The following is a 26,502-nucleotide window of genomic DNA, read 5'->3' as shown; positions in this document are numbered from 1 at the left end:
CAGAACATTTTTAAGGTGTTTTAACATGACCAGAAAAATAAGATCACTGTGTTAATGTTGATTTTAGAATAAGTGCCAAATTATCCCTAAACAACAAAAAAAGCCTTTTCAAGTAGCCTTTGCTGTCTCCATTAGCTTTGGTCAAACTCCACAATATTGTTATCAGATTAGATGAATAAAGAGCCATAAGAGATGAGACAGTAGTATAGACATCAGGAACACTGTACCAGTAACAAACTAACAACAATCACATTTAAAGCATTGTGAATGACACTGCTGTCTTCTGCTTAGAAAAGCTGGGTCGCATCAAAGGGAATATGTGGATTGTCTTAAAGCCCGTTTTTCCCCTCTCTGCTGTGAAAAGTTGTCACTAGATAACAGAAGACCCAAGTCTTTTTTGCCACATCAGCTGTCAGCAAATATAGCTGTGTTAACACTGCAGGAACCTTCCTCAGGGATAAGGAAAAGGATCTAAATTCAGTTCACGGAGAATTATTTTATCCTCTAGGAGTCCCTGCTTAGGAGGCAGCACTTTCTTTATATTCAAGAATATTTTCATCCGGTCATTCTCACATCTGTTTTCCAGCACTGACGTAAGACCCTAAAATTCAGCTTTAACAATTGATTAAGGTTTTATAACAGATTTCATTTTATGCAAATGTCAAGTTATTAAAATATTGTGCACTGTACATATTGTCAAAGAAAAGTTGATTTACAGTTTAGACATAGCTGTGATTTTACTGAGAGTTGCATGAGGTGCAGTGTGTCTGTGATGAACACGTACCTGGATAGCTGCCACCTTCGAGGGAATCGTAGCTGTTGGGCACCGGAGAGGCACTGCCAGTAGAAGAGGAGGATGTGTCACCGCCTGCGAGAGGCAGAGAGGGGGAAAAATGAAACTCAAAAGGGATTAAAAACTGTTATTATGAAGGAAAAGACAGCTTGCAAATATTACTGTTCAAATAAATAATGGCACAATAAAAAAAAAAATCTAAAGACAAATGAAGAAGTGAAACGGGAAGGAAGGACAGAGTGTTGGGATAAAAATGAAAGACAACATTAAAGTGAATAAAAATCAGACTTTCTGGTTTGGTCGTGCGTGGACTCCCTTTGGCCTCACAGAAAGAAAACGAAAGAGAAGAAGCAGACTGAAAGATGGAAAGAAAACATAAAAAGGAAGCACTTAAGTTTTGAGTATATGCAAGTTGCTGTGTGGAGGAGAGGACATCTAAGGACAGGACATGTGTAGAGAACTGGGAGGGGAAAGAAGATATGAGTGTGTGCGATGGGTACAGAACGAAAGACATTTTCACCATGTTCAATAAAACCAAACTGTAGTTAGCTACAGGCCATTAGTGAGGACAAACCACTGGAAGCTGCAGGGTGGTGCCCTGATCAGAGAAAGGGTGGTTTACCAGATGTGGATTAGTCAAGCCTTATCTTTTTTGTAATCTAAAAACCAAAATTAAATAAATTCTTTTTTGGAGAACTTTTATATTAACATCTACCATCTGAATTCAGTTTTCTGACAAAAAGGCTCCCAGTGTCCTCAGAAACAGGCGGGTTAGAAAACACATGCTGCAGATTCCTTTCTGTTCAGCCAGAAAAACTAAAGAAATGCATTAAATTAATAGCCGAGTCATTTATATTCAACACCTGGAACAAGTTTATCACCATCATCAAAACTTTGAACTTACTTTTTTTCCCCCTAGTAACCAAGTTTTTATTTCTTTTTACAATTTCTATATCTTTTCTAAACTTTTTATTTTTATTACTGCCTATTTTATTTATTTTGTAGTACCGTACTCATTCAGTTGTATGCCCTTTTTAAAATTTGATCTTTTGACTGACTACTTTTTGTCATAAACTAATCTGTGTTCTCTTAAAGCACTTTGTGACTATGTCAAAGTATCTGGGAAAAAATAAAATAAAATCACTACTACTACCACCACCACACCATTTTCCATTTAACTGTTTCAGTGATCAAACACTAGGCATGCCCAAATCACCCCACCTAGGAAGTGTCCAGGACACATTTTTCCTCAGAGGTCCGAGCCACCTCGGCTGGCTCGTGTCACAGCTCAACTCTGAGCTCCACCCGAATGACCGAGCTTCTCACCCAATCTAGGGAAACTAATTTCTTGTGTTTATGATGTCATTCTTTTCGTCTCTATCCACCGCTCATGGACATAGCTGCCAGCCTTACCCTCCTCTAACTCGAAAGCTTCACGTTACGTTATTTAAAAAACAAAAGAAAAAAAAAAAAAAAGCATGAAGGCTTTTAAAATTCTTTTTCAAATCCCTCAGCAAGCTGCCATAACCTTTCAAGAATTAATGCTGCAGTCAAAATAGCGTGTGGATTCATTTAGTGCACTGCAACACTCCCGGTTCAAATCCAACATTGGTTGCATGTTATCCAACTCTATCATATCGCTTTTCTAATTTGCTTCAGTGCCTATGAGGTAAAATATCCACAAAATAATCTTAATAAAAAAACAACAGCAAGCAAAAGGGTCTTTTCGTTTTTGTCTGTTTATTCCTTGCATGTCATGTAATGAATACGTTTTCCCAAAGGATTACATGGGCAGTAATATTTGAATGGATCCACTAATCCATGTGTGCCAAAAGGAGGGATCAACAGCAGCAAACCAAGATGTGACAGGCCTCAGGGACAGAGCTCATTGGACAGGGCAAGATCCAATTATCTCAGACTAAATCGGACCAGCAGACTACTGGATTAAGCACTAGGGATGACGAGGACACCAGGAGAGCCAAGCATTCTTTCTCCTCCTCCTTCAAGAAAATGGTTACTACCAAGACTATATAGAGCTCATTGTAGCCAGTGTTGATTTGCAGTTGAACTTAAAAGTTTTAATACGAGTCCAGTTTGGACTCCACATACATTTATATTCTATTACTGCACCAGTACATGTGTAACTTAATGGTTACTGAGCCGACTAAGGCCTATTTCAAACCAGAACAAACCCTGCATGTATTTGAATACTTGATTCACACTCAGCAGTAAGACCATGACAACAAGTGCATCTTGTGTCATTCACTTGAGACAATTTTGGCACGAGTGCTGAGGTGACTCAGCAGCTCGGACAGAGATGACACAGCAACACAAACCAAAGAAACCAAAACGCCATCCCTGACTCCAGAGACTTAATTAGTGATTAAACAAACAGCCAACTGAGTAACGCCTTAAACTCTAGTCGTGGATAACTTTTGTTATGTGAACAGTTACAAAATAAAGATAAATTGATCAAACATTTTGGCATATAATCAATAAGAAAAACTTGTCATGTATCTGTATACAGATAACAAAAATGAATGGCCATACACAACTCTGAAACAAAACAGCTGTAACTAAATAAATATGAGGCAATCCATTTGTAAAGTAAGCAAAATTAAAATTCAGAACTACTACTAGAAATATTAGTGTTGCTGTTGGCTGTGGTTGCCATTAGCTGCGAGGCTGGTTGTTGCTGCTGGTGTTATAGTCGGTTATTTTGGTTGGCGACTGCTGTTGTTGATAGTAGGTGATGGCAGTATTATCAAAATGTGACAGGTGATGAAGTGATTCATCCTGATAACATACGTCTGCTGTTAGACTTGTGTTATAAATTAGTTTAATCAGGTTTGCTTATAATGTTCATTTTTAAATGTATTTAAACTATTTTTCAACTAATAACTTGCAAGCTTTGTCCTACAAAAGTCTAAAATCCACTGGTTGTTTTCTGCTTTACTTGTGACTCCGAACCCATTTTGTTCGGGAAAATATTTTCAATATCATGATTCTGGTAAGCGTGGCTTCCTTGGATCAACAAGTGCTATTTTGCAACAGACAACGTGTAAGACAGCAACACTGTGGGGAATTGATGAGAGCATGAGGGATAAACAGAAAGCTAAACCAAGCTCCTCATTTTATTAGGCAGTGCGCTAATGAGTTGTAGCAGTGCTAACAATGCTCTCTTGTGAGAAGCAGGAGAGTCAGCAAACGCATGCATAGACAGCAGGACTTATCGGCAGGGGAGTGGTTATATTTAAACATCTGTTAACCTCTGGCTGATGACACACGTCTCAGAGGATCTTTAAAGCAGAACATCTGAGAGAGACATCACACAGGTGCATGACAACAATCAGTATCATGCTGACCTGACATTTAAATTATTAAATGTAAAATAAGTTAGTTCAAAAAAAAGTTACACCAAGCATTTTAGCCTTTTTAATACAATGCAAGGTTTTTTAGTACAGTGAGATTCAAGATTCAAGCGTGAGGGTCAATCAGTAGCCCCATGGACCAATAAACTTGTCAAAAAAAATCAAACAGTGTACAAACAGCTAACTTCTCCGTAATAAACCAATGTTTTTTCTCCATGTAAAAACTTCCCCCTGCAAAACAAAACAAAATTACCAGGCATGTAATAAAAAAAATATAAAAATTTTAAATAAACCTATACTGACGTTTAACCTACTCACGCATGAAACACATTTCTGTTCATCAGCAATACTAAAAAGTTACTTCATAACAGACCCCTTGCATGAACAAAGTACACTGGAGTCATTTTTTTAGTTATTTGCTTCTAAATGATTTAAAAGTCCCAAAACTCACCTGAATTAAATACAAAAACAAATCTAAAACATGCAGTACATAAACCAATCCCCCCTACATCTTAATGCTTTCCCTTTACTAGAGAATGAAAGAAAACTCTTGACATTTATGTTAGAAAATATATTTAAATTCACTTAGATTATTTAAAACCTTCATACCTTTTTCCAATTTTTAAACCCAAAGATATTAGATTATATTAATATTTCCTCTCAATACATTTTTATGTCATAAGTGCTCATCTTACATCTAGGACTCATGACCACATCTAATTCAAACTCATTCCCGAGGCTATCCAGTTTACTTTCAAGAGCCGTGAACAGAGTGGAAAGAAAAAACACAAAATATTGATTTTTTTTTTTCCATCAGCATGGATAACTGCTGATAAGTGGAGGGTCCACTACAGCTGGACGATCACACCCTGAACATTACTGAGAGACAGCGAGAGTGCTGCTGAGAGCTAGACAGCAGGCAAAGAGGACGTCGTCCTGTATATGACAACGAGCACTACTTACCTGCCACCTTTCTGAGGGAAAAAAATTTCATGTTAGCTTTCAGTGATGGAACAACAGAACAGTGTGCACACAGACTGAGGAGATGAAATCAATATTTTGAAAGAGGACTGATGAATGCGAGGGGCAAAATGTTGCGCACAGCGGGTGAACTCTGCAAGGCTGGTGACGAGGACCAACAGGGAGAAATATGATTAGCCTATTAGAAAAGAGATGGTGCTGATGATGAGTAGTGAACTGATTACAAGCGTTGGCAGGTAGAGTAGACGTGACAGATGGTAGCCAGACAGGGAAGAGGAAAATGGCGGTTATCAGAAGTGACACCGGATAGGCGGGACAGTGGAGGTGTCTAAAGAGACGTGTACACTTTAGGTATAAGATTACTAAAAAAAATAAGGAGTGGATAAGGTAGTAGCAAAAAGGTTATGGGGGAGGTAAAAGCTAGAGCAGACCTGCTTCCTCATCCTCCTCCTCCTCCTCCTCCTCATCGTCATCATCAGAGCTGGATGATGAGGGGGCTGCTGCTGCTGGGCCTGAGGTGTTGGCAGAGGAAGAGCTAGCGCCACTATTAGCAACATATCCATACTGCATGCCTGTTGGAAGGGGGTGGAGTGGGAAAGGTACATAAGAGAACTGTCAGGATGGGATGCATGTCATCAGACAGGGCTGTGGTAATCAAGCGGCTGGCTTCCAGTCATGTGATACGTGTTTAAGCAAAGAACAGAGTTGCTGATGGCTGGCCGCATATTTTGTCAGGAAAAACAATTAATACTACACACAGGAAAATACGTCAGGATGATAAAACTTTAAAGCCAATGATTACAAAGGTGAAAGTCAAAGAAGGAATTTTGTTTAGATGGAATTTAACATCTAGATTTAGCCTTTCTCCACCGGAGGAACCAGCATCCAATATTATGGCTTCATCGAACTGTTTTCAGGGCAGTTTTTTAGGGTTTTGGTTAGATAATGTAAACAGTTTTGATACATTAGAGACAGACATAAGTGAAACTACTACGCAGTTGGACATATTTGACTGACCATCCAGGAATAGAGCAGGAAACTGTCTGGTGAATTCACATTTCCCAATAGTGAGAAATGCATCTGTTGCTGCATGCAGCAGCAGGAGAGAAAGGTCAACCTTGGACAATGTCCAGATTACAGAAGTCTGAATAGTCTAAAAGGCAGAAATGGCTTAATGTTTCTGAAGCGAAACATTAAGCCATCAAAACACTGTGTGTGTGTGTGTGTGTGTGTGTGTGTGTGTGTTTAAAAGCAATATTAAACTGTTAAATTCATTCACCGATGATCAAACTTAATGTCGTTAAAATGTGTGACTGCTTGTGAGGTGTATAATACTGCACAAATGCAATGTTTGATTAGTTAGCAGAAACGCTCATTTTTCCATTAAGTACCATCTGTTTTAGACCAAGTGTTTACTTTTCACCTCGTTCATTTACTCGTATTAATCCTATGAACCATCAGGTTACCGTCTGATGCTGTACTTTAATAAAATAGGAATAATTTGTTTAACAGAATAATATTTCTGATATGATCGAGGAAAGGTCTTTTAAACGTCTAGTCGACTGGTCACCCCCATCCTTCATCTTCAATCGTTTCACCTGACACTGTCCTTGGTTCATGTGTGACAACAGCTCAAGTCTCTCTGTGGATCTTGAGTTCACCTACACTGCACTGGAAGCAGAGAGAAAGGGCTGATGATTAGGGGAAACTTCCAGTAAAGGTTCACGCCACATTGTGCTTGCCCAAAGTTCCTTCAGTGGAAGAATGTCTACTTTGAAATTAACGAGTCCCTAGAAATTTAAAACTTAAAAAAAAAAAAAAAAAACCTAACTAGGCGTCACAGTTCAGGACAGAAAGTAAACTTGCAGGGGTGAAGGCACATTCAAGCTAATTAAAAACAACTGAACCTTCGTCAAAAGTTAGCTTGATGCTTGCTGTATTGCTAAAGCCTTTCCGCTACAATGTTCTCATAGAATCCATCAACAACTGGAGAGCATTTCCTTTGCCTTAATGTATTCCATGGTCTAACTGTGTGCTTTCATTTTAAAATCTCAAGCAGGTAAGATGATGCCGTAATTTTGCCAGAGGTTGTAACTGACCACAAAAGCGTGCAATCAAAAATATGTACTTGTTTTAATACCAGTTAACTGTTTGAAAACCAAAAATAAAACATGTCTCCATTGACTTTCTCACACGAGAAAGCAACTCTTTGAAATGCTGTGTATTTGGTCTAAATGCATTGTAAATCTTTAAACATGGCTCAGTTTAAAAAGTGTTTGGATCACAGCTAGATATGTACCATTTTTGCAACTTCATGTCCACTAAAGAAGTTTTCTCAGCCATTTTTTGTGCCAGCGTACAAAAACAGTATAAATAAAATCACAAAAAACCCTCATAAGCATGATGACTGGCCACTATTGCCAAATCGTGTAAATAATTACCTTTAATTACCTAAATTAGTTTAAAACCAATTAATCAATAGTATACCTGTATCTTAAAGGTGTGCCCTGTCTTTTTATTGTCCTGCTAATATTTTACTGCCGAAAAAAAAAATTATATACATTTATTCTGTCGAAGTAAGAGTCAAATTTTTGCAACCCAAATCAACATTACAGGAAAGAGTCTAATTATCCTGACCAGCCACTAAAGTTAAGAGTGAAAAACATTCACAGGAAAAATAAACCAGCAGCACGTTGCTAAAAGCAAACCTGAAACCCCCAAATTTGTATACAGACCCACACCTGCACATCGGAAAGCGTGTGTGTGTGTTTGCAGCTAATTATGTGTGCTATATTCCCAAAGTGCAGCTGTAACCCATTCACATGCAGCAGGTGGAGAAAATAGGTCTCCAATCATAAAAAAACCCAAAACATTTTAAAGAACACAGTTTTAATGTAAGGTACACAGTGTGGTGCTTCTTTTCCGAGCAGCGAAAAAATAAACAGGAAACTGATTTCATGCAGAGTTTCAAACTACAAAACGCTTTCATCTTATTTTTTGGCAGGTTATCTGCACAGGCACAGATTTTCAGTTTTCAGCTTCCACACATACCGTATTTTTCGGAACATAAGGTGCACTGTCGATGAGCTGGTCTGTTTTCATACATAAGGCGCACCGGATTATAAGGCACACTGTCGATTTTTGAGAAAATTAAAGGATTTTAAGTGCGCCTTATAGTGCGAAAAATATGGTACACAAACATAAAAATCTTCATGTTTACAATACATAATGAAGATTTACTCTCATTCTTACCTTGATGGTGGCCCGGTGAGGAATGGACTGAAGCGGAAGGGGTTCCTGAGGGTGGTCTGTCTGCCTCAGCACCACCACTGCTTTGAGTGACCCCACCATAGGAGTTGTAGCTCAGAGAAGCCTGATTGGTTTGGCTGTAGTGGGAATGGACTGCGTTTCGGGCTGCAGTGGAAAAAAAAAACAAAACACAAACAGCCACTGAAACAGCACAAGGACAGTGCTTTCTAAGGATACTGAGGGATAGCTTTGGGTTCAGAAATGCAAACACTTGTTAATTTATTTCCTTCTTTAAACATAAAAATGCATACACTGCACAAACAGTCAAAAGATGGTTTATTTTGGAAACTTACAGCAACAAAAAACTAAGCAGAAAAAACTTAATTTGCCCACCAAACACTGACAAAAAAAACAAAGCATTTTCAGCCAACATCCACCAGATTTTCTTAGCCTATAAAACTCCACCTGCATTTTCAGAGAATTCACAATTGCAGAGTCTAGCAGCATTAAAGTGTGACTTCACTGAGTACCTGTGCTTCCTTGACCATTCACTGTTGGTGCCACTTGGCTGGGAGGAGCCATGCCATACCCAGAATGCCCTGATGCTGAGGAGGCTGGAGGCTCAGCACCGTACTGATGTAAAGGTGCGCCCATCTGGGTGGTGCTCTGGGAGGAACTCAGAGTGCCATACTGGCTGCTTCCTGGAGCAGACGGGTATGAAACAATGGGGTAGAGAGGACCTCCAGGCCCACTCGCCGCCATTGGGACCAAACTGGGTTGTTGTTGCTGCTGCTGAGACTGCTGTGCTGGAGAAGCATGGTATGACTGTGGTCCATAGTAGGATGCCGGAGTGGTGTAGGGTGGATGCTGCTGCTGCTGGAATGGCTGTAGGTTGTACTGGGCATTTGACGGTGGAGGTGCTGAAGAAGGATGTGTGGCATATGGCTGAGAAGGGGGGGCAGAGCTCAGTGGAGCACTGTAAGGTGCTACATGATGCTGAGGGAGGTGGTGCTGTTGCAGCTGCTGTGGATGGTTGTTCTGGTAGTAGTTAGCACTGTGGGCACTGTTCGTGATGGGTGCTTTGCTGGAAACTGGGGTAGCTTGGGACGGGATGGTGGGGTAACTCTGTTGCTGTTGAGCTGGAGCTCCATAGTAGCCTGTAATTGGATACATGGAAGGGTAGCTCTGTACCGGACCTGGAAGGAGGCGGGGCAGGATAGTAAAGCACATGGTTAATAAGCATAAATGTCGACATTCTGTCAATCGTTTGTATTTCTCTGTTATTCGCGACTCTCACTATTATACTCCAATTACAGAGTAAAAATAAACAGAAACAACTCTATTTAAGTTTTTGAGTTCTCCTTGCCAAGTGAAACATTTCCAATTTGCTCACCACGCAGCGCTTTTTAAAATATTGACATCTGGCTCAGGATCATACTTTTATTTTGAAGGGCCAACTAGAACAGGATTGTGTGGTTTTAATGTCACAAAACACCATTTTAGATCTTAAGCCTCCCAGAAAGTTGGCATTTCAAAGACAAGGCACAAGAGTCAACTACAAGACCACGAGGATTCTAACTTCTCTCTGACATTTGTTTTCAATGGCTAAAAAGGTTTGGGGCACCAAACCCATGAACTTCCACAATCACAGTTTGAACAAATATAGGGATTATCTCAGAAACACAAAACTACTGAATTATCTCCCTCTGTAGTAATTTAACAAATTAAAGTGTGGGCTCTAGAAAGAAAGACCGCTTACAGAACTGCACCTCACATTCATATTTAGCTACAGAATGAATGCATTCTCACACATTTTTGAACATTCAACTTTAAAGACGACTAAAATGTAAAAAAAAAAAAAAAAAAAGTAAATGATCTCTAAGAACACGCCCATTGTCCCCACCATCTTTAGTACATAAATACACATGCAACAATAGAATTAAGCTCTATTATCTCTATTTAAAGATACAGTATAAAGCCTACGACATACCTCCACACACACTTTTCCAATATGCAAAATGAATATTGGCTAATGTCTACTTCATAGCTACGACAAATTAGAAATAATGGACCACAAAGTACAAAACACGCTTTATTTTGAGCCAAACTGCAGCCTGATTTTAAGATTTTATCCCCTCTTATTTGTTTACTTAAGAAGGAAATTAGTTGGTTGTATTCCTTCTCTTTTGAGATAAATATTTTTGCATTTTAAGCAGCCTTCTATTAATAGAAAGTAAATTATTTTAACGCAACTTCTATTAAGTCGTTAGTTATTGGAGATTTAATAAAAACAAGAGGCTATGGAGAGGTGATGCGCAATCTGTCAAACAGCTATTTTCATGCTAACAGTTAGCTACCGTTACCATCCGTTTTCAATACCCACATTAGCTTTTAAGTTAGCTACCTTTAGCAAGTGCTTAGCTTCAGCTAAAATCATCACAGTCTTTTAATAATTCATGCCCATAATTTACAGCTAATGCCAGCATCGCGACTGACAGTAAATGACAGTTCCAGTGTATAAAATGCAAAAAGCAAAGCGAAGGACCGACAAATAGCCCGCCAATGGGGTGTTAGCATGCTAACGAACCATTCTGATAGGGTGGCGCTGCTCCGCCGTTCGCCGCAGAGTTCTGGCTGTAGCTGACGGAGCTGTTCAGGTTAGTGAAACCGGGCGCAGACATCGCTCGGTCTTCCTGTCCTTATGCCCGCGAACACACAGCTGACCGAATATACATGAGCGTCACTTTCTCGGACCCAGCCTTCCCCGAGAGAAGCGATTCAGAGGCTGCTACTGCTCAGAAGAGACCCGGGCAGCCTGGCCAGGTCCGTTCGGCTGAAAGCTGAAGCCTCCAGTCGGGATGTTGAGGAGCTTAGCAGCCTCCAGGATGTTGTCCTCTTGCTCCCTCTGGTGGAGTTTCATTTTGCATGTTTCGTTTTCTATAATGTGCACTTTTGTTCTACAAGTATCTTGGTAAATAAAGTACACAGGCTTTAATTTCTGTATAAACAGCTATTTTCCGACTGCTGTTCCTTCTCTTTTTGATGGATACCTCCACACATGTTAGTAATCTCACATACACCTTCAACAGTTATTTACAAATAAATACCTGAAACATGTTAACACCTGCAACCAGACTGGTCTCATCTCTATATTCTGTGTTTTTCTCTTCCTTAACGTCTGTCAACACTACCCCTGTATATCTGTAAAAAAAAAAAAAAAAAATGTCTTCACAGGTTAGACTTCTAATTAAAGACACTTTTTATCATATCACTCTGTAGAATCTAACACTTCCACCACCAGGGGGTGTGTTGAGATGTTTTGGATGTCCGCTTGTTTGACATTTCTCAGCGTTTCTTAAACAGACTGTCTCTTGCAGAATAGCATTATAAGAATATGCTCTTACATGCCTGACCACCTTCTGGTATATATTAGTATTACACAGAAGAAAAGCATAGCCTAAGGCAGGGGTCTCCAACTCCAGGCCTCAAGGGCCAGTGTCCTGCAGTTTTTAGATGTGTCCTTGATCCAACACAGCTGATTCAAATGGCTAAATTACCTCCTCAACATGTCTTGAAGTTCCCCAGAGGCCTGGTAATAAACTAATGATTTGATTCAGGTGTGTAGACCCAGGGTGAGAGCCAAAACCTGCAGGACACCCTCAAGGCCTGGAGTTGGAGAGCCCTGGCCTAAGGTCATCTCCAGCTTGGAGTTTTGGAGAAAGGGTCATAGTGTAGTGGGTGTTTCTTGATATTCTTAAATATATACAAAACAAGAAACTTACAGACAATGACAACAAACAGAAATAAGAGTGTAAAATTTAAAAACTTTTATTGATGTTAACTTTTTTAAAAAGTTTTTAAAAAAGAAAACCCCAATAGACAAACCCCTCTGAGCAAGCACAAGGCGACAGTGGGGAGGAAAAACTCCCTTTTAAGAGGGAGAAACCTCCGGCAGAACCAGGCTCAGTGAGGGGCGGCCATCTGCCGCGACCGTTCCAAGGGTTATCTTAAGTATATAATTTAAAACTAACCAATTTAAAGTCTCCAGCTCGTTTTCCAGAAATGTTTTCAGTTGATATCACGATTTTCTTTCTACATTCCATCAGCCTCATTTTGTCTCCTGGTAAAACAAAACAGTTGGCCTATAAATGAGAAAAAGGGTTAGGGTTAGGGTTAGGCGACTCGGTTCCTTCGATTTGGCTGCCTCCTTTATGAATTTTTCAGCAATCATATAGTAGATTATTGGCTGATTTAATTCCAAGGCTAGCATAACTGAGTCTGAATCTTCAAACTCTTTACACAGGGCTTTGAAAATCACCTTATGGAACTTTAAGTAGCTTGGAGCGTGAAGGGAATTTTGTTTACATTTTTATGAAGCTTTATCATGTCAAATTAAAAAAAAAAAAAAAAAAAAAAAAAAAGCAAATAAAACAAAAAATAAACAACGAAAAAGGCAGACAGTCCAAGAGGCTAAAAAAAGCTTCTTGGGTGGGATGTGAAAACTCTTCAAGAAAACTGAAGAATTTACATGCATTTGAAAATAATTAAACATGAAATAAAGAAATACACCTTTGATGCAGAGGAAGACGTCTGCATCAAATCTTCCTAACTTCCAACTTCCCTACCTCCCAAACTCGATTATACAATTCCAATAAAATGTCAGTAGCTGAATCTCTCAGATGACTTATCATTGTGTAACAAATCTGATCCTTCCCAGGTTCAATTTAGTCTTTGTAAATGGCATATTCAACGAATCATTTGTGTCGTCAACTTGCTGCTGCAGTATCTCCCTATTCTCTGCTAGTGTACTTTCTCTTCCCCTTTGTTTTTTGTTTTTTTGGGGTTTTTTTTTTGGGGGGGGGGGGGTTGCGCCTGTCCCACTTGGTTCTTTAGCCATCATAACTGTTGTCTGATGCCATTGTGGCAGGATGAATGTTATTCCTCAGTTCAACCCACTTTCGGCCTGGCGCATTAGGGGGGCGATAGTATAAATAGTGGCCATTTGAGCATTCCTGAATCGCTTACCTGTGATCTCCTTTTTGGTCACCTGGCTGACTTCCTTTGGGGTTTATTAACCCCGATTCTTTTGTCCCCGTGATAGAACAGAGAAAACCGACTCATAGTGTGTTAAAACATTTATATTTCTTTTTATTCAATCATCTTCCGGAAGAGAGAGACCCCTGCACAGCCCAAACGCCAGTTGCAAGAGCTCTAACATTTTTAGCTCCACATATGTCTTATATGGTGTTATTTCTGTACTTTGCACGTCACACAGTTTCAAACATTGCTTATATGGCAAAGTTCCTCTTTTCTGTGTCTTATCTATTAATATGCCTGTGCACTAAAACTTCCTGTTTTTCAGTCTGGCTGAGCACTTAGTTTGTGAGTCAAAAGTGGCCTTGCTCTACAAGCCTTCATTATTAAAGTACATAAAACAATATAATAGGAAAATAAGGATACTAAGTGTGGTATCGCAAGAAATTAGTAGGTTATATAAATATATGAGTATACATAATAGTTATTATTCATAGATACCTACATCCTAAGTTCCTGTTATTCTTCTGAAAGAAACAGAATGAGTGTGTTGTTACAATGGTAATGCCAGGAGAGGCAGTATTGGTTCTGTGTTACATTAATGTGTAAGGAAGTGGAAGAAGAGTGTGTCCTGTAGGAGGCAGCAGAAAATGGATACTCCTGTTCTGTACATGCACTGAAAAGAAGGTTCAGTAAACCAGTTGCAACGATACTTCATTGTAAGTCTCAGTTATTGTATTTTTATTTTTTGAAGATGCAACATCTTTTTGGCGACGAGGACGTTTAGGGGGAAGGAGTTTGGGCGATCGGACTGAAAGAAAAGAGAAGAAGAAAAAAAAAAAGTGATGGAGTCGGCTACAGGTTTGGCTAGTTTTTCAAAGAATGCAAAAGTTTTCGGCTGGAAATAGAAGGCAGTAAGCTCGAAGCGGAAATGGCTACAATTGGCACGCTAGTAGCGTTCGATCCAAAGAATCAGACTTGGGATGAGTATACGGAAATACTCGAGCAGTTTTTCGCAGCTAACGGGATCGACGATGCAGAGAAACAAAGAGCGATATTAATAAGTGTCGTCGGAGCAGCGACGTACAGCTTGATGCGAAACCTTCTCAGCCCGGCCAAGCCCAAAGACAAAACCTTCCAAGAGCTGGTGCTTCTGATGAAAAATCACTTCGATCCGAAGCCCAGTGAAATTGTGCAAAGGTATAAGTTCGACTCTCGCTCCCGCAAGCCGAATGAAACCGTCATGGAATATGTAGCGGAGCTGCGTCGCCTGGCACAGGATTGTAACTATGGCAACACGTTACAACAGATGTTGAGAGATAGGATCGTCTGCGGAATTAAGGATGACCGAATTCAGAGACGTCTCTTGTCAGAAATAGATCTCACTTTTGACAAGGCTCTGTCAATTGCAGTAGCCATGGAGACTGCAAATAAAAATGCACAGGATCTGCAGACCTCAGGAGCGTCAGCAAAATGTTTCAGTCGCTAGAGGACAACAGGAGAGTCGTACCTTTAAAACAGAAAATAAAGAGTGTTATCTGTCTGTGAAGGTTCTCAGTCATCCAGGTCATCGTAGTCAAAGAGTGTTATCGTTGCAAAGGAACCAAGCACACAGCAGCAGACTGTAAGTACAAACAAGAAAAATGTCATGCTTGTGGTAAAATGGGACACATAGCTAGAGCTTGTAGAAGCAAGACTAAACTGAACCAGAAAAAGTATGGATCAACATATGTAAAGAAAGAAAAAAAGCAGAGTTCACACTACAGTACTCACAATGTGGGCGATAAAGCAGATAACAACAAAACTGATAGCTCTGAAGATGACTCTTTCATGTTGAACTGTGTCAAGTGCAGTCAAGGGCACAAAAGAAAACTGTTCAAGTTAGGGCGTGGCAGTGTGGTACACTTGAGAAGAGTAGACCCCTACACTGTGGATATGCAAATTGATGGAAAAAAGGTGAACTTTGAAATAGACACTGGATGTTGCCTAACAGTCATGAACGAAGCAACATTCAGAGAAACAGGGAAAGACAGCAAGCCCCCCAGCCTGCAGCCCATCAAAATCAAGCTCGAAACTTATACAGGGGATCCTGTTAAGGTGATTGGTGCAACACGAGTCAGCGTCAAATACAAGCAGCAGAAAAAACATCTGCCCCTGGTGGTGGTCGAAGGCGACGGCCCCAGCTTGCTAGGTCGAGCTTGGCTCGAGGAAATTAAATTGGACTGGGGTGAAGTGAAAAACAGTCCTAACAACAGAAAGCTGCACCAAGTCAAAACAACAGAAAAAACACTTCAGCAAGTGTTAAGGAAACATGAGAATGTATTCAAAGAGGAGTTGGGCACCCTGAAAGGAATGAAAGCTGCTATTCATGTGAAAAGTGATGCCACCCCACGCTTCTTCCGTCCACGTTCTGTCCCCTTTGCTATGCGAGCAAAAGTCGATGAGGAAATAGACCGACTGTTGAAAGAAGGCATCATCTCGCCAGTAAAATATGCTGAATGGGCGGCACCAGTAGTGCCACTCCTGAAGCCCACAGGGACAATAAGACTGTGTGGGGATTATAAGCTTACTGTAAATACCGTGGCTTCACTGGAGCAGTACCCCATACCCAGAATGGAGGACTTGTTTGCCACACTGTCCGGGGGTAAGCAGTTCTCAAAATTAGACATGAGCCACGCTTACCAGCAAATCCTCTTGGATGACGAATCGAAAAAGTACGTGACAGTAAACACATCTCGGGGGCTGTTCACGTATAACAGATTGCCTTTTGGAGTGGCCTCTGCTCCAGCAATATTCCAGAGGACCATGGAAAGTCTTTTGAAGGGGATACCTCACGTAGCGGTGTATTTAGATGACATCTTAGTGACTGGAGTGGATGAAGTAAGCCATCTACAGAACCTGGATGAGGTGTTGACCCGGTTGGAGGAAGCTGGGTTGAGGTTAAAGAGGTGCAAGTGTGCCTTCATCCAAGAGAAAGTGGAGTACTTGGGGCACATAGTGGACGCCCAGGGGCTCCACCCAATGGAAAAGAAAGTTAAAGCAATCATGGATGCACCTACCCCCACAAATGTCACTGAACTGAAAGCATACTTAGGTTTGCTAAATTACTACAACAAATTCCTTCCAAACCTGGCAACCCTGTTGGCACCCTTACATGAACTTTTGAGACACGAGGTACGGTGGACATGGCAAAAGAGACAAGAGGAAGCATTTCAGAAATCCAAGAACCTGTTGAACTCAGCAGAGGTGTTAGTTCATTATTCTGCTGACCGTGAGTTGGTTCTCTCATGTGATGCATCCCCATACGGCGTAGGTGCCGTATTGTCACATAAGATGGAGGATGGAAGCGAGAGACCTTTGGGGTTCATGTCACGCACACTCTCTCCTGCTGAGAAAAAGTATTCTCAGCTTGACAAAGAAGGTTTAGCTGTGATATTTGGCATCAAGAAATTTCACAAATACTTGTATGGCCGAGTTTTCATGATTTACACAGATCATAAACCCCTAATCTCATTGTTCAATGAAAAGAAGCCTATACCTCAGATGGGCTCACCAAGAGTACAAAGATGGGCCGTGACATTGAGTGCTTACGAGTACAACATCAGGTACAAGCCAGGAAAACACCATGAAAACGCGGATGCGCTCAGCCGGTTGCCGGTACCAGACTCAGCACCTGAGCAAGAGATGGCTGAGCAGGTTTTAATGATGGATGTACTGGATGACACATTAGTGGACACTGCACAGATCAAACGATGGACAGCTAAGGATGTCTTGTTGTCGCAAGTCCACGAGTACACCTTAAAAGGCTGGCCAACTGAGACCGATGCCTGTTTGAAGCCATATCGACAGAGAAAGCTGGAACTGAGTGTGAGGGATGGTTGCGTGCTCTGGGGAGCCCGAGTAATTATTCCCACCAAAGGCCGAGACAAAATATTGAAACTCCTGCACCAGACTCATACAGGCATGTCGAAGATGAAAGGCTTGGCAAGGTCATATGTATGGTGGCCAGGGATGGATGAGAACATTGAAAGAGAAGTGCAGGCATGTGAGGAGTGTAAGAAACACTACAAGTCACCACCTACTGCACCATTACACCCTTGGGAGTGGCCGGAGTCACCATGGTCCAGAATCCATGTGGACTATGCAGGGCCTTTCCTCGGGGAGATGTTTCTAATCATTGTGGATGCTCATTCCAAGTGGATGGACATTTACCCTGTGAAATCCTCTACATCACAGGTAACTATAGAGAAACTGCGCCAGAGTTTCAGTGTGTTTGGACTACCTAAAATGTTAGTTTCAGATAACGGAACATGTTTCACAAGTGCTGAATTTGAGTCATTCATGAAGCAGAATGGAATTGACCATGTGAGATCAGCACCTTTCCACCCTTCTTCAAATGGGCTGGCTGAGAGGGCGGTCCAGACCTTTAAGGAGGGGATGAAGAAAGTCAAAGGTGATACCTTGCAAACCAGACTGTCCCGATTTCTGTTCAGTTATCGCATCACACCGCATGCCACTACTGGTTTATCACCTGCAGAGTTGATGATGTCACGGAGACTCAGATCAGTTTTGGACTTGCTCATGCCTGATGTGAAAACAAAAGTGCAGCACAAACAATTGAAACAGAAAGAAAATCATGACACCAAGAAAAGACTGAGAAGTTTCACACCAGGAGACAAGGTCTTCATCAGAAACTACTCCTATGGCCCGAAGTGGATTCCCGCAGTCATTGTGAGAGCATCGGGTCCAGTGTCTTACATTGTTACCATTGGATCAGGTCAAACTGTGAAGCGGCACGTGGATCAGGTGAGAGCAAGAGTGGCTGACACTGTTCCCAGTACACCAGACAGGGAGGTGGAGCCATTGCTTGACAAAGAATCAGTGCCTGAGTGCTGCTTGCCATTGGAGTTGGACACAGCGCCACAACCTCCGGCAATGGAGTTGCCTTATGCTCCGGAGACTCCGGCTCCCGGAGACTCTTCAGTGACACCCGTGTTGCGACGTTCCCTGAGAGAGAGACGTCCACCAGAGACTTTAAAGGACTTTGTTAGGTAGAGTGAGATCTTCCAGAAATAGAGCAACAATGCGCTCTGATCTCACAGGAAGGACGTACCTTCCTAGTTAGTAAAAAAAAAAAAAAAAGAGAAACATGGAAACCTATGTACAGTTGTATGGTTACCTTAATTACATGTTGATTGCTTGTTAAGCATTCTTTAGATAAACAGTTATTTTGTAAGTCAAGGGAGTTGTTGACTTAAGGGGGGAGGAGATGTGGTATCGCAAGAAATTAGTAGGTTATATAAATATATGAGTATACATAATAGTTATTATTCATAGATACCTACATCCTAAGTTCCTGTTATTCTTCTGAAAGAAACAGAATGAGTGTGTTGTTACAATGGTAATGCCAGGAGAGGCAGTATTGGTTCTGTGTTACATTAATGTGTAAGGAAGTGGAAGAAGAGTGTGTCCTGTAGGAGGCAGCAGAAAATGGATACTCCTGTTCTGTACATGCACTGAAAAGAAGGTTCAGTAAACCAGTTGCAACGATACTTCATTGTAAGTCTCAGTTATTGTATTTTTATTTTTTGAAGATGCAACACTAAGGATATTGATTTCATGACAGGTTGCAGAGATCATTTGCGGGTTACCCTTCTTAAGTCTCCATCGCGGCTGGTAGGTGTTTACTCATTGTAGGGTGTAATTTACCTTACTTGGTGGTAAACAGATGTTGTTTTTAGGTCGTAGCTGTGGAAGCTTCCTATGAGCCACTCTGCTCATGTTTCATGACGCGGTTTACTCGGTAATTCAAATTTGTTACGATCTCTGCCTTTTATTGTTCTTTTATAGTAAATACTTATTATGCTTTGCAGGAAGTGTGGGCCTTAGTTTTACGCAACGCTACGCTAAGTGAAGTGCTGCTGCTTTGCTTTTACTGTCTGTTCCTGTTGCGAGGTTTCTTTTCCTACTGCTGCCAGCCTTTAAAGTGGACGTCGGCGTGGACAACGGCCATATGCATGCTACGCGAGTCGGCTGGCGTGCATATTGATTGGAAGTTTAACTTATAGTCGGGCAGACGGCAAGTTGGAGCAATACGGCGATTCCGTCTGCCCCATATTTTAAAGTTTTATTTAGGCTGTATGTTTGTTCTTTTTTCCGTCGTTTGGGTTTTTGTTACGCCACTGGTGGGAGGCCCTTTTTCTAGATGCGGATCACCAGTGTGTTCCTGCAGTTGGGCTATCCCCAGCGTGTGAATATTAGTTTTGTTGTAATATATTAAAATTTTCTTTGTTTCTTTTATTCAGATGCGGAGTGCCGACGTGGAGGAGACTAGGGTGCCTTGGTGGTGGGATCCTTTGAGTGTACACACCTGCGTTTCTTAGTTTATTAGTGTGAGTGTGTGTTTTATCATTGAACCTCGTCTCTGTACTGAGTATAACAAACCTAACTGCCTTCTTGGTGATTAGTGTTACTTCCAGTATTCTCTGGGTGAAATTCCCAGGGTGGCGTTGTCTTTTAAACTGTGAAGAGTATTTACTTTATTCTCACCTCGTGCTGCTACACCAACAAAGATACCTAACGGATTTACTTTGCCAAGTGGATCATCACGGCTTTGCCGTATTGGTCCGTTCGATCGACCTTTGTTGTTATTATTATTTATTTATTTATTTATTTATTTATTTTTTCAGCTGTTACAGACAAGAGAGACATGGCTGGGGGATAGAAAAGGGAGGGGGGGGAAAAGATGAAAGAACAGAAAAATAAAGGGGAAGGGGGACAGTGAGAAAGGGCACTTAAACAGAAAGAAAATCTCCCGGATCACCTGTTGAGAGAGAAAAAAAGAGAGAAAACAAGCAAAAAAAAAAAGAGAGCCGCATAATAAACATAACACCATCGCATTAATCTAGCTAAGTGTAAATAAAAGTAAATACTAAATACTGAATGTTGTTGTGCAGCACGCAGGACCGACAGCGCACAATGTGATTTGAGGTAGCAGCCAAGAAAGGTGTGGTTTGTGTCTATGAATAGTGAACACCCGTGTGCACACCGACCGAGCCACGGGCGCCAGGCCCCGCCAAGCAGCCACTGGAAGTGAGCCGATACATACCTGAGCGCTCAGCCCCTTACATTTACATAAAAAAACACTACCAACGCACCGACGCCTGAGGGCATCAACCACCGGCAGGGAGTATGGTGAGGGGAGATAGGCCTCCACACTTTGGAGGGCCTGAAATGTTCCCAGAGAGGTGGAGTCTAAGACCTGACCTGACAATATAGACACAAACGTGCATTCCCACCCTCATGCACGCATATACAAATACTCAGCACTTACCCAACGTAAAGACAGACACAAATGGACACTGTACACACACAATCACACCCCCCAAACATACTCTATACCCCAGGTCCAGGTACCCTCACCCCCAGAGGGAAACCGCACCTAGACTCAGGAGATGTTACCCTTTCCCCCGGGGTTGAGGCAAGCAGACCGCCCCCGGCTCCGCAGCAGCAGGGAGGCTCCGCATCCCAGACCCCAAACGGACAGCCAACACCTCCTACCAGCCCCTCCGCCCCGATGGCTAACAGAGAACGGGGGTGTGTGAAGACCCCATACCTCCCTCCTCCCGCTCATGCACAGTGTTGCTGCGTGTTGTTCTAAAGTGCATTTAAAACACGGGAGGGCATGGTGCTTCCTGCCAGAGAGCAGCAGGTGTCAGCACGGCCCCTCCCGAGAACCCTCAATGTCTACATGCATTTAAAATTGAGAGATGGGCACCGGCACCAGAGGTGAGGTTGAATACACAGACCGTCCTTCCTCTTCCCCTTTGAGAAACACGTCAACACCTGCAACCAAATTGTTCTCATCTCTTTATACTGTCTTATCTTCTTCCTTAATGTCTGTCAACACTACCCCTGTATATCTTTTAAAAAATGTCTTCACACTTTGACCTTGAAAGTTAGACTCTTAATTAAAGACACTTTTTGTCATTTCCCACTGTAGAATTGAACACTTTCACCACCAGGGGATGTGTTGAGATGTTTTGGATGTCAACTTGTTTGACATTTCTCTTTGTTTCTCAGCATTTCTTCAACAGACTTTGTCTTTTGCAGAATAGCATTATAAGAACGTGCTCTTACATGCCTGACCACCTTCTGGTAGATATTAGTATTACACAGAACAAAAGCATAGTCTCAGATCATCTCCAGCTTGGGGTTTTGGAGAGAAATTTATACTGTAGTGGATGTTTCTGCATATCCTGCTGATGGTTTTAGTTTATTTTTGGAAAGGAATGATAGTGTAACCACACATGCTATGTCTCCTTGCACAGTCTTGAGAGTGTAGCTACATCCTGTTCCAGTCTTGAGATACTGGGCCTTTATAGAGAGGAGAATTGAACAGGTCCACATACAGGCATATACCCAGTAGAATCGATATCTGCTCCTTTGTCTGAGTAGGAACAGGGTGAAGAATGCCTCCATCTGGCTATTAATTTGCATGTCTCTGACCAAATTGTTAGAAAACAAAACATTCCCCAAGCATCAATTGGGCCCAGCCTCCTTTAATGAGACATGTCCTCACAGCCCAGCCCTGTGCAGCTTGACTAGCCTACCAGAACAGGCAGGTACCCCACTCCTTCATGTCTGTCATATCACGTTTTCTTAAAAGCTTTATTTTAGTTACTGCTTTCATTTACTGCTTCTGTTGCTGTAACTTTCATGCTATGACCTGCTAAACCTATTATGTAACTGCATACTTTGGCGCTGTTTTTGACATGCATCTATTATTACATATGTTAAAGGGACATTCTGCCACGAGGCAAACAGATGCACTACTGCTTGTGGTTTCTTTAAACAACACCTGCAGTCTCAGTAAGCTACACTAGCAAGAGTTTGCAGAGTTTGGAAAGCAAACGTGCATGGATCCTAGTAATGCATGCATATCTTGGCTATACATGGAGCACTAAATAATGATGCATCTGTTTGTTAAACAACTTGAAAACACAAGAGACAAAATATATGCCACAGTTTAAAAGTACGAAACAGAAACATTTATACATACAATAAGTTGAAGTTGAGCTTTCATTAGTGACAAAATGTTCACAATATTCACATGATAAAAACAGATTCAGCAGATATTTTCTTCAATTTCTTCAATAGATTTTCATTAGTTAAAATGTATCTGACTTAATTTCCCACATACATAAGTATAAAAATTCCTATTTTGAAAATCTGTCACACACATTTTACACTATGTTTATGTTATTTTTAAGCACTGAAATCTGATCATTTTACACATCCTGAGGGATTCTGGGGCGTACGTCAGTGCACTCGCACTCCTCTTTGTAATGTGAGGTCTCCTCGGACTGAGCCTGACCTTTGGTCTGGCACATGGGGCAGCAAGCGGTGTGGCCGTCCTGTCTGCAGCTTGGACAGGACAGAACCAGCTGGCAGCAGTACTGGGTGGAGCAGAGCTTGTACTGGTCCCACGGATGGCCACAGTACCTGCAATCTAAATTATATTATATTATATTAGAGCTTATGGATGCTTTCTGATACTTCTAACATGCAGAGAATGGGCTCTGTTTACACACTAACTTGAGATGATGTCACTGTTTGAGGAGATGGCGTAGCGTTCATCAAACACAAAAAGCTTTCCACGATAGAACCCCTCGGGGAAACGCTCCAGGTACTTATGAATTCCACCTTTCAGCTGGTAAACCTCCTTACACACATCCTGGTACCAGATTTAAGAGATAAATATGAACAGGAACTTAAAATATTGGATGCAAACCTTTCAAAAATATGCATTTCTCAATACCTAAACTACTAGTAAAAGGCTCCCCCTTGTGGAGAATCAGCAACCTGCAACAAGTGAGCGAGTGAACCCAGCTCCACTAAAAGCTTTCCAGACTGATGACTGAACAGCTTACTTTGGAGCGGAGGTAGGCGGAGCCACGCTCACAGCGGATCCCTCCTGTGCAGTACATCAGAACCTTCTTGTCTCTGAACAGCTCGAGGTTCTGGTCCACGTAGTCTGGGAAGTAGCTGAACTTACGGATATTTGGCGCCAGGCACTGAGTGAACTGCCCCTGAAGGCAAAAAAAACAGCAATTATTAATTGTAACAGCCTTTGCACATTACTCTCTAATAGCACAACCTCAATACCGCTGCTTCTGGCTAAAATACTGAGGCTTATGAAATTGATCCCAGTCATGCTTTTCTGTTTGGATACAGACTCATTATTTCCAGCTACAAATATCAGTGTTCTGCCCATCCTTACTATTTGCTCATGGTAGCTTGTGTAGATGGTGCACAAAAAACTTAAATTACACCATAAATCTCTGGGCATGTCACAAGTATGCCAAGATCATACATTACCCTGAAACCACCAAAATGATCAGATTACAGTTGAATGAAGTCAACAATCTCCTAAAGAAAACAAATTTACTACTCACAATTTTACTCTCATAATAGTTGCGGCAGTCCAGGAGGACGGTGTCATTGCATGAATCTCCTTTAGTCAGAAGAGCCTCCACTTCTTTATGAAACTCGTCGGGCTCCAGATGAACTCCTGAGAGGCAAAACAGACACATACCTGACATTATATACAAGCACAGCATAGAGTTTCTCATCAGCTGGTACAAGAGCACAGCTATGGCTGCAGAGCAGCAATCAAAGCAGACATTTTGCACCTTATTATGATAATAAAGGCAATGATATTAGTAAATCAGCTACAGGTGTCACTTACATTATTAATAATTTCTGTAGGCTTACAGTGTCAGTACAAATAGTACAAATAGTACCTGCCAGCTGGTAAGATATAAGATCTGGGTCCACTCCCATTGGGACAATCTCCTTGTAGACCCCAACCTTCAACTCTGTAAAACACTCTGCGCCACCATCACTGGTCTGAACAAACCCACAAAAACAGCACCATTAATATTCAAAGATTAACAAAAATAAATTAATAACTGCTTAAAGTCTGATTATGGACAAACCACACCCTGATGGAGCCTATAACAGAGTCCTATGATCCTATGAAGAAATATTAAGAGGGGGAGGTGACACTAGTAAATAAAATTTCCCTTTATCTGATTCTGACCTTAAAATCCTCCTCATCCATCTCGAACAGCGGATGTGAACGCATTGCTTCTATGTAAATGTCAGTGGCCAAGTTTGTGCCACCAACTGTTCCGTTGATGCCTTCAGTCGCCACCCTCACCTGAAGAAAAAGATCAACATATATTTTAATGACACAGTTTCACTGAAATTAAGAGAAAAGCCTTTTTTCTTTGCTCTTTCATAGAAGTGTTCCTCAACCCGAGACTGGATGTGACAATTCATTCACCTTGCCCGTTAAGTGGAGCTTCTCACACAGAGCTTTCTGCCAAGCACAGATGACATGTGGCTCCTCGATGCGACAGTAGTGATAGTAAAGCAGAACCCTGCCTGGACCGCTGATGGAGAACGAGAGAACAAAGAACAAAAATAAAACATCAAATTCAAAAATTTAAACGGGACACATTAATAATCTACATATATAGATTAGAAATATAGAATATAGTGAAATAACTGTATTGAGATTGTCTTTACTTTTTAAGTTGCTCCTCAGAGATGTGGCTGATATCGGGAATCCACACAGAGACGTCCACCGTTTCTCCACTGTGCTCATTCACCTGCACCTGCGCTGCTTCGGGCTCTTCTTCCAGTTGGCTAAACAAACGGTCATACTCGTCCCGTGCGAGCTGCTGTATTTCAGCATTGTGCACTCTGGCCACGTGTTTGTGAATGGCGGCATGCTCGATGAACGTCTGGCCGCAGCAGCACCACAAAGGGCTTCCTTCCTCGTGACTACCGTCCTTCTTGGATGCCACAAAGGCAGCAAATGACTGAGGGGATAACATGAAAAACAAATAAAGAGTTAAATCTTTAACATGGTCAAACAGATGTTTAAGATTATAAGACAGTGGCTGTGTGATCGTATGCCACAGTTTGGTGCATATGTTGCCCAATATGCGATAATATTGAAATTTGTCCAGAGTAGTTTAAAAACTGTATCCGTTTCTAAAATAAATGACTCAAAAGTTGGTAAATAATGACCCTTCCCTCTTAACAATATATTACTATTGTATTATTATTATATTATTCAACTTAGGGTGGTTGGGCGAGATGGAGCCTATCCCAGCTGACATTGGAAGGTAGGTGAAAAAAGAGACAAGAGGAAGCCTAACCCTAACCCTTCCTTAGCCTCTAAGTTATACAACAACAACAATAATGATGATAATAATAGGAAAATATAGAGTTTTTTAAGTAGAACTACTGTTTTCTGCTACACTCCCAGCACACAGCTGAGAAACCACTAATTAAAAATACAAAATTACAGAATGCAAAACAGATCATAACGGGGTTTTTTTTTTTTAAATATTGTTGTTCATAAATTTGTAAACTGTCACCAATTGTCTTTTGCAATTTGAAGTTTTTTTCATGAGTGTGCTCAAATGTGTATGTATTTTCAGATTTTAACTAGAAAATACAGATTACAGATCAGATTCATTTTGATGCTTAGAGAGGCCAGTGACAATTTAAGGCTTTTATCTTTCTTAGATTTTGAGATATTAATGTTCAAACATTGCCTCAGACTTCAATGTGCGAAAAACAAAATTAAATATCTGGAAATGTCACAATAATCGTTATATATGTCCAACAATTGAACCATAAAACAGGGATTCCAGTCAGTGTGTCCTGATGCTCACCTTTCTCCTGCAGAAGCTGTAGTATCTCCTTTGTGGGGCAGAAAGTTGCTTCTCCTGTTTGAATCCATTACAAATTGAAGAGTCAACCTCCCAGTTTATAAACTCTGAGCAGGGTGTATCATCCGCCGCCATTGTGTTTTTAAAGAGCTTTTAAAACAGTTAGCGACTAACCCGTCTCACCAGAATTAAAGATAAATTCTAACATATTATTTTAAGGAAACAAACAAACACATCCTCCAATCGTGCACCAGAAAACTCAGCACAAGACTCCGGACACCAAAGACGGGTGCACTTTCCGGGTTAGCCGGATGTGCTTCAC

The 26,502-nt window shown here is 41.2% G+C and overlaps 2 protein-coding genes across 2 annotated transcripts in view; both read right to left on the bottom strand.

The window, feature by feature from the left end:
• Positions 1–11,301, bottom strand: part of sec24b (SEC24 homolog B, COPII coat complex component) — a 28,567-nt gene extending 17,266 nt beyond the window's left edge. The window contains exons 1-5 of the mRNA XM_084953852.1: positions 10,982–11,301; positions 8,925–9,590; positions 8,398–8,559; positions 5,577–5,717; positions 785–868 (exon numbers count right to left, since the gene is read on the bottom strand). Coding sequence (XP_084809978.1) covers positions 785–868; positions 5,577–5,717; positions 8,398–8,559; positions 8,925–9,590; positions 10,982–11,075 — 1,147 coding nt within the window. The 5' untranslated portion in view covers positions 11,076–11,301. The remainder of the gene's footprint in view (positions 1–784; positions 869–5,576; positions 5,718–8,397; positions 8,560–8,924; positions 9,591–10,981) is intronic.
• A 10,383-nt stretch (positions 11,302–21,684) lies between these two features.
• Positions 21,685–26,492, bottom strand: tstd2 (thiosulfate sulfurtransferase like domain containing 2). The gene is made up of 9 exons (XM_084953840.1): positions 26,184–26,492; positions 25,024–25,319; positions 24,779–24,887; positions 24,533–24,652; positions 24,234–24,339; positions 23,886–24,001; positions 23,361–23,519; positions 23,026–23,164; positions 21,685–22,939 (listed from the first exon to the last, which is right to left on the bottom strand). Exons 1-9 carry the CDS (start codon positions 26,313–26,315, stop codon positions 22,719–22,721), a joined length of 1,398 nt encoding a protein of 465 aa, XP_084809966.1. The 5' UTR covers positions 26,316–26,492; the 3' UTR covers positions 21,685–22,718.
• Between the last annotated feature and the right edge of the window lie 10 nt (positions 26,493–26,502).

This window comes from Perissodus microlepis, chromosome 2, assembly GCF_051167445.1.
Source record: "Perissodus microlepis isolate ML-2025 ecotype Zambia chromosome 2, ASM5116744v1, whole genome shotgun sequence".
NCBI classification, from domain to species: Eukaryota; Metazoa; Chordata; class Actinopteri; order Cichliformes; family Cichlidae; genus Perissodus; species Perissodus microlepis.
This window is presented reverse-complemented; position numbering and strand designations above follow the sequence as displayed.